A 14,748-nucleotide genomic window follows, 5' to 3' on the forward strand; every position below is an offset into this window, starting at 1 on the left:
TGCTAACCACTGTGCTACCATGATTTTCAAGGGCAATCACTGTCATTATCTGGGTAAATGTGGTACACAGAAAGTCCTCAGGAAATGAAATCACATTTATGCCCCATTGTAATTTGCAGCCCACCTAGCTTTGGTAGTTACTGCAATTGCGGCACATTCAAACCTATCGTTGTATGGGTGCAGGTATTGTGAAGACAGTGGGTCCAAGAAATGTGGAATCCACCCCCCCCCCCCCCCCCCAAAAGGCAGGGGACTGGAGCTATAAAGATTGAAATTGGCAGATTTTTATTAGGGCAATGAGTGATATAGAGCTAAATGGAGTTGAAGTGCAGATCAGCCATGATCTAATTGAGTGACAGAGCTAACTGGCTGACTCCTGTTCTCGTGTTCTGAAACAAGTAATATAGTTAGGTGACAGCAAGAAGATGAGAACCAAATTGTGAGGTGTATCAGTCACGTCACGACAGAGCATGGCATTTGAGATGCCATTCGACTTCAACCAACTTATCTCCCAAAAATAAAACTCAAAATAACATTTTATGCCTTAGCGAAAGTTGATCAGCATATTTCCTATAATGAAATATTGGGAAGGCTGAAGCCATTGTTTTTGGTTACAGCTCTAAACTCTGTTCCTGAGCTATCAAATCCATTCCTCCCCTGTCTGAGGGTAAGCCAGCCTGTTTGTAACCTGGGTGTCATATTTGATTCTGAGCTATGTTCCTGACCTCATATTCATGCCAACCCTAAGACCACCTATTTTCATCTCCATAACATCACCTGACTCCACCACTGCCTCAGCTCAAGTATTGCCGAAATACTCATCCTTGTGCCTTTGTTACCTCCAGATGCAGTCATTTCTATACACTGCTGGCTGGCCTCCCATGTTCCACCCTCCATGAATTTGAGGTCATACAAAGCTCTGCTGTCCATGGTCTTAAACTCGCAGCCAGTCCCATTCCCCATCACCCCCTCGGTTCGCCGATCTACGGGCTCCCAGTCAAACAACATCTCTATGGCCTGGGCCCCCCCTATCTCTGTAATCTCCTCAGCCCTACAACCCTTGAGTACCTGTACTCTTTTAATATCGACCTCTTGTACATCCCCAATTTTAATTGCTGTACTAATGAATGCCATGCAATCACTTGCCTGGATGCCAAGCTCTTGAATTCCATCCCTACACCTCTCTGGCTCAGTCTCCTTCTTTAAGACGCTCCTTAAAAGCTACCTGTTTGATCCAGCTTTTGGCCTTCTGACCACTATCTGTCTGTAGTGACATAGAAACATAGAATTTAGGAGCAGGAGGTGGCCATTTGGCCCTTTGAGCCTGCTCTGCCATTTATCATGATCATGGCTGATCGTCCAACTCAATAGCCTCACCCTGCTTTCTCCCCATAATCTTTGATTCCATTTGCCCCAAGTGCAATATACGGCCGCCTCTTGAATACATTCAATGTTTTGGCATCAACTACTTCAGGGATCATACTTTTATTAATTAATATAAAGAGTTATAGAATTGAGAGTTATAGAATCCCTACAGTGCAGAAGGAGGCCATTTGGCCCATTGAGTCTGTACTAACTCTCCAGCAGAGCAACCCACCTATGCCCTATCGCATAACCCCACATATTTACCCCACTAATCCCCATAATTTTCACATTTTGGGACACTAACGGGCAATTCAGCATGTCTAATCCACCTAACCTGCATATTTTTGAGCTGTGGGAGGAAACTGGAGTATCCGGAGGAAACACGGGGGGAACATGCAGACTCCACACAGTCACCCAAGGCTGGAATTGAACCCGGGTCCCTGGCACTGTGAAGTAGCAGTGCTAACCACTGTGCCGCCCTGCGAGGTACCTTGGGGATGTGGTTCATGACATTTAAGACTTTATGTAAATATAAGTTGCGGCTGCTTAATTCCATTCTCGAAAATAAGTTAAAACGAAACTTTCAAAAACTATTTCCATGTCTCACAATCCATTAACAATTTTGCTCGGTGGACAGCAGTTTGTTGAAGAGATGGATTGGGGGTGGAAGTGAGGAATCAATCTGGCTTTAATTCTGAAATAATTGACACATTTTTAACCAAAAAAAACTTGAAGAATTAAATACCTCCGCAGAAAGGCGGAAGTTAAATAGTTCCTCCGATTTGAAGAAATAAAAGATGTGGATGAAGTTAATGTCTGGGCTGGGGAGGGTGTGGGATTGAAGGCGGTGCCAGAGCTGGGGGAGGAGGAGGAGGAGGAGAAGAAGGAGAGAGAGAAAAGAGGAGGAGGGGGGTGGAAGCAGAGGGCGGGGATTTACAGCGGGCTAGCGGAGGAGGGAGTGAGGCGGTCTCGGAAAGTTACTACCACTTTCCAATGTCGCCGAAGTTTGGAGTTGGAGAGTTCGGGGTTGGCGGCCGCGCTCCAGAGTCGCCTCAACTTTAAATCGAAATTTTTTTTTGGGGTGGGGAAAAGAAAACCCCCCCTTATACCCACCCACCTCCCACTTTCCCTGATCTCCTGGAGGTTTCTATGAGGAAGGAGTGTTGGCTGACAGGAGGGTAGCTGCCGAGAGATGGGAGCCAGCCGCTTGTGGAGGAATCTATGGGGCGTCCTGGGGGTCGTTGCTGTGTGTGGAGGTAGGTGAGGGGTGGGAGATGTTGGGGAGGGGGCGACCACCCTGGGCCGAGCGCCGGCTCCTGCAGGCTGGAGAGCCGGGCTGTCGCCATCCTCCCCTTCCCCACCTCCCCATAAAACTTGCGACAAAACTTTGATCGCGGTTAAAGTTACCGAGAAAATCAGTCAAGGAGAAAATTAAAAAGGCATTTCCACAGCGATCCAAGACCGACTGCCATCGCCGCCTTCCCTCCATTTGTGTGATTAAAAGTTTTTTTGGGGGGCGGGGGGGGGGGAGAGAAAAACTTTTTTTTATTTCTCCAAATCATCGGCAAAGTTCATGAAACTTTTCCCCTGATCATTCAGCGCGCTTCTGGGGCTGCAAGGGTGAAGGATCCTGTCACAAACTCCTTTCCCATTGTTAATATTTCCCTCCATCCAGTGTGATCAGGCTGCTGGAGGAGTTGACTAAAAGTTCTCTCTCTTTCTTCACTCGAGTGGCAGATTCTTAACATCCAAAATGAACTCCGCCATCCATTTCCCCATCTTAAAAAATCTCTGCGACAGACCAAGGACTGAAAAAAGTTTCGGTTTAAGACGGAAAAAGTATAATTGTCCAGACTGATGAGAAGGGGCTTGGTGCCCACCCCAAACTAAACCAATATATTTACTCTCCCCCGCCCCCCATCCATATATTATTAACTTTTGCCCAAAAGGTTAGTTAAACTTCTGCAGATCGGTACTATTTGCACGATGCAGAATTCAAAAGCGACCCTAACACAAAAACTTTGGCAGCGATACCACATCTGGATTGGGACTGACTTGCTGTCTTCATTTCTCTCTGCTTGACAACTGTGCTTTCCCGAAACTCCTCTGTACTTTTCGTTAAAAAAAATAATTTAAAATAAGTCATACAAACTATAGAAATTTTATTAACAATATGTGTTGGTGTCAGGAAGGGAACTGAAAGATCGCACGGTGCAAGTGACAATGTGGAAATTTTATTAGTCAAAAGACTGATGATTCATGTTTGCATAGAAGTGGTGGTGTGTGTTGAAACGTTTTACGGTGTGAGAAGAAACGGGGTGAAATGGCATGGCAGCACTTTCTGTCATGAGCTTGCCTGCGAGGAAGCCCATTCATTACTTGTGAGCGAAGTTGACTTTGTGGCTTTTTTAAAAAAAAAGAGGGGATGGACGCTTTGTGTTACTTGTGGTGGGATGGTATTATTTGGTATGCAATGGAGGTGAACGTTTTGTGAGGGTTCACCTGTGCATTGTGTTCTTTCCTTGCATTAAGGCAGCAACATCTGTTTTTTTTTAGTTTGTTTGAAGTTTGTGGAGGATTTCTTTTGCTGCACAGGTTTGAACAGTGCATGTTTGATGTGTTGGGTCATCGGTCCGAAATGCTATTAACTCTACCCAGGTACACACACACACAAGACCCACATGACGAAACACTGATTTAACTCTTGTTGAAAACGTGAGTGCACTGTGTGCTTTTATGCTGTCGAATGGGCTGAGCTACATAACATGTTTCTCAAAAAAAGTTGTGAAAATTAAAATAAGCATTTGCGGAAACTCCCTGAGCTACCAGTAAATGCACCATTCACTGTGAAATAAGAAAGCAACACTTGTGTTTGTGCAGTATCTTATCACGTCATTGGAGTGTCTTGGAGCACTTGACATGATTTACTTAGAAGTTCAGTGGCTGTTGTTATGGAAATAAACGCATCGGCTATTCTGTGTTATCCATGTATCCAAATTGTGTTGAGATGTTTGGCCTAAATCAGGATGGTAGGGCTACTATGTAATGAAGGGGTTGTAAAGTCAGTTTCCTGAGTGAGAGTTGGAATTTGAATGCCGTCCGCTGTTCTGGGGTCCAATAGTCTAGCATGACACCAATCCCAAGCACAGTCTTAAGCAAGGGGCAGAAAGTCTCAGACCGTGCTGAGTTAGGTGGGGTGTTCCATTACATTAAAGGTATGATATAAAGATGTGTTATTGTTGACCATCCTTACTTTCCAGCCAAGTTGACAGATTTATTTCGCCTTCTCCTTTCAAAGTGAGAGAAATTACAGACAAAGCAGGACATTCAAATGCCCCATGTTGGGCTGAGTGGAATAAGTTTTATTTAGTGTATGGCAGGAAGTAGAATAAAATGTACTGCCTGTAATGTAGGAACGTAATTTTAATTGAGCATTATCCTTTTAATATCCCGTTCATTACTTCCCTGTTATGCTGAATTTGTTTATCTATCTATTTTTATCACTTCATTATTGTTACGTTTGCCTATTTTTAACCTTGTTCTTTAGTCTATATATAAATTATTTTACGCAAGTCACTTTGCAATTCAGCCTTCAGGCTGTGAAGGTGTTGCTTGAATAAAATGCTGTTATAACTAAAATGTACATTTGTCGTTGGAGGTGAGGGAAGTGTGACATACAGGAAGTAGTTCAATGGGTAGCCTTTTCTACGATGCTTGCTTTGTAACCATAGGAATGTGTAAAAAGGAAGATCAGGTTTAACACCAATGCAGTTTTGGTCTATTTCTGCAAAGGTTTGAATATGTTCTGTGTTTGGTTCACACTCGCTACATTCTTGGTACAGGTTGACAATTGCACTTCACACAGTATGGTCAAACACCATGAAATGATCATAGTTATAGTTATTGACCAGTCATTGAGCACTGTCCTGAGCGGTGTTTACGCCAGACAGGTAACAGTTGCAACTCGCAAGTTAGCTGTTAAAATCATTTGGCTTTTGTAAGATGATCTGTTTCTTCAAAAGCAAATGGGAAAAGGATAAAGAGCTTCAGACTCTTTCCCCTAGTTTTTGTTTACATTTTTGCTTTCATGTGTCTCTTCAGATAGTTTATTGCTTCAGGAAGCTTGTGTGCCTTCTTGAGTCATCGTGTATTGCCGTGCTTGCAGAAAATATATGTTCTTTAATAGAATGTTCATTATATTGTTTGGATACAAAAGGCATTTTTAATTAACTACTTGGAGCACATGTCAGTGGGGGACAGCTGGGACTTTGGGGTTGCGAGGAGAGCTATGAGGCCAAGTGAAGTCAATAAATTCTCTTAATAAAGAAAACCTATATATCTTAGTTTCAATTTGAACTGGCTTGGATTCTGTGTTAACATTGTTAAGGTCCGAAGACCTGAGATGAAGCAAGGAATGGGTGGGGCTGCATTATGGGAGGTAGAGACACATTTGGAAATAATACATCCCATTTCTGCAAGCTCAACCTTGGCTCTGAAGTAACAGGACGGCACTCTCATGATAAGCCTCCAGTACTCCACTTCCCTTCCCTTGCCAGTGCATATGGTATGTGCTGCTGTCTTTGAAAGCCCCTTTCCCTTCCCTGGTTTTGTTATTAGTTTGAGGTGGCTGTGATGATGGTACTGTTCAGGTTTTGTTCCCTAAAGAATCATTTGCATTTGTTTTATGACGATCCAACAACTTTATGATTACCATTACTGGAATTAGCTTTATAGGACCAGATAAATTTATCTTTAAATATGTTCAAATGTCAGAGTGAGATTTGAACACACAGTCTCTAGATTACTGGTCTGGAAACCTACTTCAACAGAGTGTAAGAAAAAAAATTATAAAATGCTGTGTAATAGAAATACCCTGTGTGAGGCGACAAGAAAATGCCAAGAGTGGGTTTAGAATTCAACTCGACCTCTTTTTGTTTTACCTTGAGCTAAGGGCTTGACTCCACAGGTGGTGGCAGCATTCTGATCCCTTGTACATATGGCTGTTTTCTCCAGGTGAGTTTGGATAGACCAAGTGCAGTTGAAAAATGGGACTTAAGAGGAGGGATAAAGACACATTCTTTGCCCACCTGATCCCACACAGCTGCATCATCCAGTCGGGAGTTACTGTACGCCTCCAGGAGGAGAATGGATTCTGATAGGTTATTGTAAATTGGGGAAGGTTGGAAACTAATTTCAACATTCTCTCTGCAATTCTAGCTGAAGCCACTCAGCCCACTGGAAAGCAAGGTGTAACTTCGCTCCTTCATGTTTCCCAATAACACATACGAGAATCATAGAATCCCTACAGCGCAGAAGGAGGCTGTTCGACCCATCGAACCTGCACCGACAACAGTCCTCGCCAGGCCCTACCTCATAACCCCACGTATTTACTCTGCTAATCCCCCTAACAAGGGACAATTTACATGGCCAATCAACTTAACCTGCACATTTTTGGACTGTGGGAGGAAACCAGAGCACCCAGCGAAAACCCACGCAGATAAAGGTAGAACGTGCAAACTCCACACAGACAACCGCCCGGGTCCCTGGCACTGTGAGGCAGCAGTGCTAACCAGTGTGCCATCATGCTGCCCTACTACTTCACTTGGGCAGAGAAGAACCCTTTTTTTTAAAGAATTAGCTTAAAATAAACCAGGTTATGTTCTTCATCTAAAATAAAACAAGAAGCACTTTGAAGGCCTAATTACAAAGGCAAGCAAGGGCATTTGAGTTAGTTACCTTCGAGGCTAGTTGAGTATTAGTTGGACAAGGCGAATGAATGATGGAGCCCTTCAGCTGATGTAAGAGAAGAGAAAAGGTATTGAGGTCATGGACCTATTTCTCAGAAATCATGAGAAAAAATGCATGTATGATTAGTGCCTTGAAAATTAGTGGGGATAGAAACAGAGGCCGAAGAATTTAATGGAATAAGCAAAGCTTATGTTGTCGACCTTGGCAAATACCAGAAAGTAGACTGCGTTGATCACCAATCTCTACAGCAGAATGAACATATTATATGTCCCGGTTATACAGAGACATAGGAATTGCTGGACTAAAGAAAATTAAGGTTCTTCAGTTTCCATTTCCTACCATCATGTAGTTGCATGATCCAATGATAATGTATCTGTTGGATAGTCATAAGTGTTTATCAATTGACCTGCAACATAACCAGACATGAGGCGAGGAAAATCCTAGCAGTGGGAACAATCAATCCAATCACCTTTTGCCTCTTGAGCATTTAGCATGTTTCATGTCTCATTATTCATATAGCGCATTTTTTCTGGAAGAAGTCTGTGTAATTTGAATGAATCAATACAAACTGGTTCCACAAATCAGTGAATTATGGGAAGGAAATTCTAGTGGTTCCTTTGAAGCATGAACCACCATTATATACAAACACATGTAACACAATCCTTCAAATGACTTTTTAGTATTGATATTACTGGAAGAAACTTCCTCAGTGGTTGAGGTGATGTATGTAATTTGGTTAAAGAAGCAAATTGCCAGTCATAAATCTGGGAAGGAGGGTTACAATCAGTGCCAGCTCCCATAACTATTCTTTCCCAATTCCTCAAAAGGGGATACAGTGATCAGTTCTGTTATTTTATCAAAAGAATACTGACTATCAAAATGAATATGAGGATAAACTGCCTTTTAGATGCTTTTCTTTTCATCTTGATGAGCTGGTTTTTACTTTTGGAGTGCGATCCTGATCATGGGTCACTCGTACTTTGCTTTCTTTCAGGTCAGCCATGGTTTTTATCACTAAGTGATGCTTTTGTGAAAGTGGCAGCAGAAAGTCCCAAGCCAAAAGTAAGGAAATTGTAAAGGCCTCTGTACTCTGTAAACTTGAAGTCTGGCGCATTGGGAAGTGATTCTCAGTCTGTTAAAACATAGGAAATCATTACAGGTTTAAGAAGTAACGGGCTAAAAATTGAATGCTTAAATTCTTTTTGAAAAATCTAAATCTTCACCAAACATTTCTGTCAAATGTTGTGTAGCAAAGTCGAATATCAGTGAGAGGGGCAGGAATATAGGAAAGAGTCGGTGGCATGAGTGAGGGACAAGTGATTTGTGAGAAATAGTGGTTGGTACTAAGTCAAGGATTGTCTTTATTTTGAATACTAACTCCAAAAATGCAGTACTGCAAAGCGCAACTTTTGACCACCAAAAATATTCCTGTCGTGCCCAAATGACTCAGCTGGTAAATTAAGCATGTGGTGTGGTATTGAGCTATTCAGACCAGGAAGAGTCCCAATTTAATTTTAATCATCTACATTCAGTAAATTGATCTCAGCTGGGACAACAATGAGTATGCTGCAATAAGACTCCATGCCCTTGGGTTAGGGAGGTACAGTGATCCCTCTCATAATCAGTGTCTTTCCAAATAAACCTATGTTTGTTGAGTGGTGTTCCTACCTCCCTTGGCTTTGCTCCCCGACGTTGGCAAATTATAGATTGTGTTAGGAAGAGGGAAGGAGTCAGCCCGTATTGAGGGAGAGAGGAAAAGGTCAGGGGGAAGCATACTGCAGTTCACAAGTTTAAAGTGGGATTCTGAACCCGGTCATGTTTGGAAGTAATTGTAGTGGATATAAAAGACCCGAGTAAGAAATATGCACATTGAAACATGGAATCTGAAGTTATCCCATTGATTTCACAATGAGTTGATCCTGCAGCTGAGCTATGTAGTCCAGTAAGTTTCGATCTTTGGTCTTAGTTTACTGAATTGGCATGAGTCAGGGTAATATGGTTTCTGCAACTTTCTTGATTTCATAGAATCATAGAATCCTACAGTGCAGAAGGAGGCTATTCATCCCACTGAGTCAGCACTGACCACAATCCCACCCAGACCCGATCCTCGTAACCCCATGCATTTATCCTAGCTAGTCCCCTGAAACTTAAGGGGGAATTTAGTATGGCCATTCCATCTAATCTGCACATCTTTGGACTTGGACGTGCTTGAATTAAAGCAAGGTTGGCCAGCTGATCACAAACCAATGACCCAAGTTGGAAAGGATGAAAATATGTTTGGGTGAGAACAGGATAAAGCTTTGTCTTGATTTCCTCTAAGGTCAAATCACCTGCTAGCACTGATGGAATCAATTCAGCCCACAAAGTCTGCACTTCAGAGTATCTTAGCCAGGCCCCCTCCCAGCCATAACCCCATGTATTTACCCTACTAATCCCCTAATCTACACTGCTTGGGACACTAAGGGGCAATTTAGCATGGCCAATGTACCTAACCTGCACATCTTTGGACTGTGGGAGGAAACCAGAGCACCCAGTGGAAACCCACACAGACACGGGGAGAATGTGCAAACTCTACTCGACAGTCACCCAAGGCCAGAATTGAACCTTGGTCCCTGGAGCTGTGAGGCAGCAGTGCTAACCACTGTGCCACCATGCTGCTGAAGCTCAGTTACTCCTTTTTATTGAGGTAGCTGTGGTTGAATTGTGGAAATTCAACTCGACAGGGATTCAGGGCCTTTAGAAGGAGAGAAAATTGGTAAAGCAAGAATTCAGAGGTCACATGATTGAGTTAAAAATGCTTCAACCCTAATAGTGTATATTGAATGAAGATTTCCTGATTTGATTTCCACACCACACTCTTGGTGTGAACAGGGCGTTTAAGGTTATAATTCAACTTATCAGTATAAGTTTGAACACTGATTTGATGCTTTACAATCAGTAGCCCCTCCAAGTATCTTCAGTATATTTTGGACGATTTGCTACAGGTGTGTGATCTTGATTGGGATACAGTGACACCAAGTGGCAGGTTTGCTGCAGCACCATCCTCTAGAGCTGTTGACAGACATTTACATGCAGCTCCCCTGATCATTTTGGGTGACGGCATCCGTTGATGTGGTCGTGAGGGGGTCAAGAAGCTTCCAGGCTCAGCCCCAGGTTTGCGGCGTTGGCTGATTTAAGGGAGGGACAGTGCTCTGGAGAACTACTGATTTATTAGCAATCGAGGTTTATCTGGATAGGATCACTATAAAACTAGATTCCCCCACTGTGTGGACTTTTTTGAACATAACGGAGTTGCCCTTTGGAGAATTGATAGAAGGAAAGATTTTTTTTTAAAATTGTGAGGTAACTGGTCTGTATTAAGAATTAATAGGCAGTTGGAAAACAATATTTCGATTGGCCAATGAATCAGAAACTGAAGGAAATAAATTTGAGACCACCAAAAGAATGAGGAGAGAGTTAAAGATTTTAAAACATTGATGGAACATTTTGTAATAATTTGTAAAAGCGGAATTGATGCTTGCAAAAGGCACTAAGTACATGAATAGCACAGAAGCAGGCAATTCGGCCCAACTGATATATGCGAGTGTTTATGCTCCACACGAGCCTCCATTTATTGACGTAAAATTAGGGAGAAAGGAAGAGAGCTATGTAGCTTCACCTTCAATGCATCCATGCCATATAAAAGGTGGCGGTGGTATTGTCACTGAACTATTAATCCAGAGACTCTGAGTAATGATCTGGGGACCTGGGTTTGAATCCCACCACGGCAGATAGTGAAATTTGAATTTAATAAAAATCTGGAATTAAAAGTCTAATGATGACCGTGACCATTTTCAAAAACCCATCTGGTTCACTAACGTCTTTTACCTGGTCGAGCCAGCTACATGTGACTCCAGACCCAGAGCAACAGACTCTTAAAATGCAAACCACTCAGTTCAAGGAATTCTTTAATTCTCAGTTCAGTTCACCATCCCTAATCTATTTCCGAAACACCCTTAAATTGTGCGCTAGGTTGATAGCTTGTAACTTTTTTTCTTCACTTGCCTGTTTCAGAATTGCATGGCCTGTAACAACGGGCGGGGAGATGGTTCAGATTCAGACAGCTAGAAAATAAGATCGAGCAAGTGAGATTCTGGTTTCTGTGTATATATAATCATTTTCATAAAGAATTTATTTGCTGTTTTGTGTGGGAAGGAATCTGTCCCCATGGAGCCTATTCCGTTCTGAAAACATGTCAAATTTTTTTGAAATTAATCCCAGGTTCTGGAAGCAGTTTCTTCTCCTTCATCTTGTGCTTTGTATATTTCTTATCTGTGGTAAATTTTATGAAATGCCTTCAGACTTTTGCTGAATTAAAAGTGCCATATAAATGCAAGTTGTTGCAGATCATCTGGGGACACTAAGATTGATAGCTTGTTTCCCCAGGATCATTGACTAGCTATTGGGTGCTACAGATTAAAGATAAAGGATGGAATTTAAAGCTGGGCTTTTTTGACGAAAGGAAGACTTATTGTCTTTGGATGATGCCATTGTGCTGAAATGTCAACAGTCTTGAATGTCTACGTATTGGGATGTTTCTCATTCTTTGTTTACAATTGAATGTCTTGTTGCCTGTAATGACTCTGTCAGGTATTTGTCTGTGGAATCTCTGTCATGAGGATAGCATTCGCTGGAATGTTTCCTTGTGATGGTTGCAATAGTATTGAATTCGGTGTATCTGCTAAAATAACACACAAGAAAATAGTTTGTTTTCATGTGTAGAAAAATGATGCTGCCTCATGGATTTTAACTGTATTAAGAATGGAGCAATGAGTGTCTGTGTCCTTTTGAATAAACCCAGGTTAAATTTATGAATTGTTTATGGACTCCTTGAATGTTTTCCATCAATTGGGAGTTGACTGTTTGCTGGAATTGTGTTCCATCTTGTGTCAGAAGCAAAACAAATCTACAAAGTCAGGCCATGATCTGACCCAGGAGTTTTCTGTAGCATATTTCTGACCTCTGACTCGATCAGCCCCACTGGCTTCCAACTGGGGCCATATCCAATGAAGTGGAATCACAATGCTGCTTAATCTCAATTGGAGCTTTCTCTGCCACATATATTCCATTGCTGCTGAAGCTTCCTTCCTTCCACACCTCTTCGGTGCTTCCAAAAAATTTGAATCGGTTTGAACTCTCGGTCTCCCTAATTCCAGCCCCCTCAAATTGTAACTCTCTCAGAATATTTACAGCCTATATCCTTGCCAATACAAATTTTCTTTTGTACCATCTTTCCCATCCTTGCTGAGCTACACTGGCTTCCAGTTCCCCAATAATTGCGAGCCCCTCAAATTTAAATCCTCCAAATTCTCTTTCTTGATCCCGTGCTACCTCTGATCTCTAACTATTTGTCTCCCATAAAAACTCCCTGTTGGGAACCAGTTGTTCTCTCGCAACATGAGCATGATTGGAGTGTGTTGCATGCACTATATCGACTGCTGCAAAAACTGTGACTCGAGCTAGGACCAGGAGCAGGCCATTTGACTCCCGAGCCTACTCCGCCATTTGATAAGATCATGGCTGATCTGATTGTGGCTTCAACTCCACATTCTGACTGCTTTCCATCCTCCTCACCTTCAACCACCACCACGACCAACACCTCCATAACCCTTGACTCCCTTGCTGATCAATGGTCCAACTCTGCCTTGAATATTTCAAATGACATAGCCTCACTCGGAGGAAGATACTGACAACCTTCTGAAAGAAAAAAACTGCTTCTAGTCTCTGTCTTAAATGAGAGACCCCGAGTTTAGGTTTTCTCATAAGAGGAACCATCCTATCAACATTCACCCTTCAGGTTCCATCAGGATCTTGTTTGTTTCAGTAAGATCACCTCTCATTCTTTCCAATGGGTATGGGCCCAACCTTCGCAAAAATCAGTTGAGTGAACTGTATCACTTCCAATATAGTTACATCCTTTCTGAAGTAAAGAAACCAAAACTGTGCGAAATGGTATTCTAGATGTGGTCTTGCCAATGCCAGTACAGCAGTAGCAAAACATCTCTACTTTTATACTTGATGCATCTTGAAACAAACACCAACATTCCATTTTCCTTTCTCATCATTAGCTGCACCTGCATACCAACCTTTTGTGATTTCATTTAACCAGACATCTCGATCGTTCTGCTGTCTCTCTCCATTCAAATGATGGACCACTTTTCCTTTATTCCTGCCGGAGTGAGCAGATGTACATGTATATAAATGCAAGTTGTTGCAGATCATCTGAGGACATGGTGATTGGTAGCTTGTTTCCCCAGCTTCATTGACGAGCTGTTGGGTACTACAGCTTAAGGATAGAATCACATGTTCCTATATTATACTCCATCTACCAAATTTTTATCCATTAATTTAACCTAGCTAAATCTGTCTGTATGTCCTCTTGACAACTTACTTTTCTACATATCTTGGTGTCATCAGGAAATTCAGCTATGATAAATTGGTTTCTTCACCAAAGTCACTGATCTAGATTGTAAATAATTGAGGAGGCCCCAACACTGATTCCTGTGGCATTCTACTAGTTACAACTTAACCCAAAAAAGACCCATTTTTTTCACCCCTTGCTTCCTGTTATTTAACCGATCCTGTATCCATACTAATATGTTATCTCCTAAACCATGAGCTCTTATTTTGTGTCGTAACCTTTTAATGTGACACCTTGCTGAATGGCTTGTGGAAATTTTAGTACAATAGATCTACATATTCCCCATTATCCATGTTGGTTGTGACTTCAAAGGATTCTTTAAAAAAAACATGATTTCTTTTTCACAAAACAATCCGGCAAAGTCAACATGGTATTATGATTTTCTAAATGCCCTGCAATAACCTCCTTAATAATGGATTCCAACATTTTCTTTGTGATAGACATTAGGCTAACTGGCCTATAGTTTCCTGGTCCCTGCCGCCTCCTTCAATAGAGATGTGACATTTGTGATTTTTTTTCCCCCATCCACTGGGACCTTTCCAGAATCTTAATTTTGGAAGATCGCCAGCTGCGTGTTTTAAGACACTAGGATGAAAGCCATTAGGTCCAGGGGACTTGTCAACTTTTTGTTCTAATAGCTTTCAAAGAACAAAGAGTACCTTTTCCTTAGTGATTGCGATTAAGTTCCTCCTTTTTGCCTTGTGATTTTCAAGTACCCTTGGGATGTTTTTGTGTCCCATACTCTGAAAACAGACACAAAATACCTGTTCAGCACTTAGACAATTTCCTTGTTTCCCATTTTTAATTCTCAATTCTCACCCTCTTAAGGGATCAGCACTCATTTAGTAGTTCTTTCCCTTTTCAAATACTTAACAGAAACTTTTGCTATCTGTTTTTATTTCTAGCTAGCTTACTTGTATTCTAGTTTCTTGCCTCTTACTATTATTCAGGGACAGGACCAAAGGATGTTTTGACCAATTTTGTGATTCACTTAATGACTTGCTCGTGGTCTTGTCTCCACCACCTTTGACCATGCATAGTTTAGATGTTCTCGCAGAAGATTCATAACTGCACCACATTTAGGTTTCTGTGTAGTTTAGCCACAGACAGTGATTAAGTCACAACATTTTTTTAGAAAATCCTGCTTTGGGTAGCTGATTTCAAGTCACTTGCTG

General features: G+C 41.9%; 1 protein-coding gene across 2 annotated transcripts in view; it reads left to right on the forward strand.

Moving 5' to 3' along the window:
• The first annotated feature begins 2,369 nt into the window (after positions 1-2,369).
• Positions 2,370-14,748, forward strand: part of LOC144497167 (uncharacterized) — a 146,976-nt gene continuing 134,597 nt past the window's right edge. For both annotated transcript variants that reach the window (XM_078217971.1, XM_078217972.1), the window contains exon 1: positions 2,370-2,621. In XM_078217971.1, coding sequence (XP_078074097.1) covers positions 2,558-2,621 — 64 coding nt within the window. In that variant the 5' untranslated portion in view covers positions 2,370-2,557. The remainder of the gene's footprint in view (positions 2,622-14,748) is intronic.

Source organism: Mustelus asterias, chromosome 8 (genome assembly GCF_964213995.1).
Source record: "Mustelus asterias chromosome 8, sMusAst1.hap1.1, whole genome shotgun sequence".
Lineage (NCBI taxonomy): Eukaryota > Metazoa > Chordata > Chondrichthyes > Carcharhiniformes > Triakidae > Mustelus > Mustelus asterias.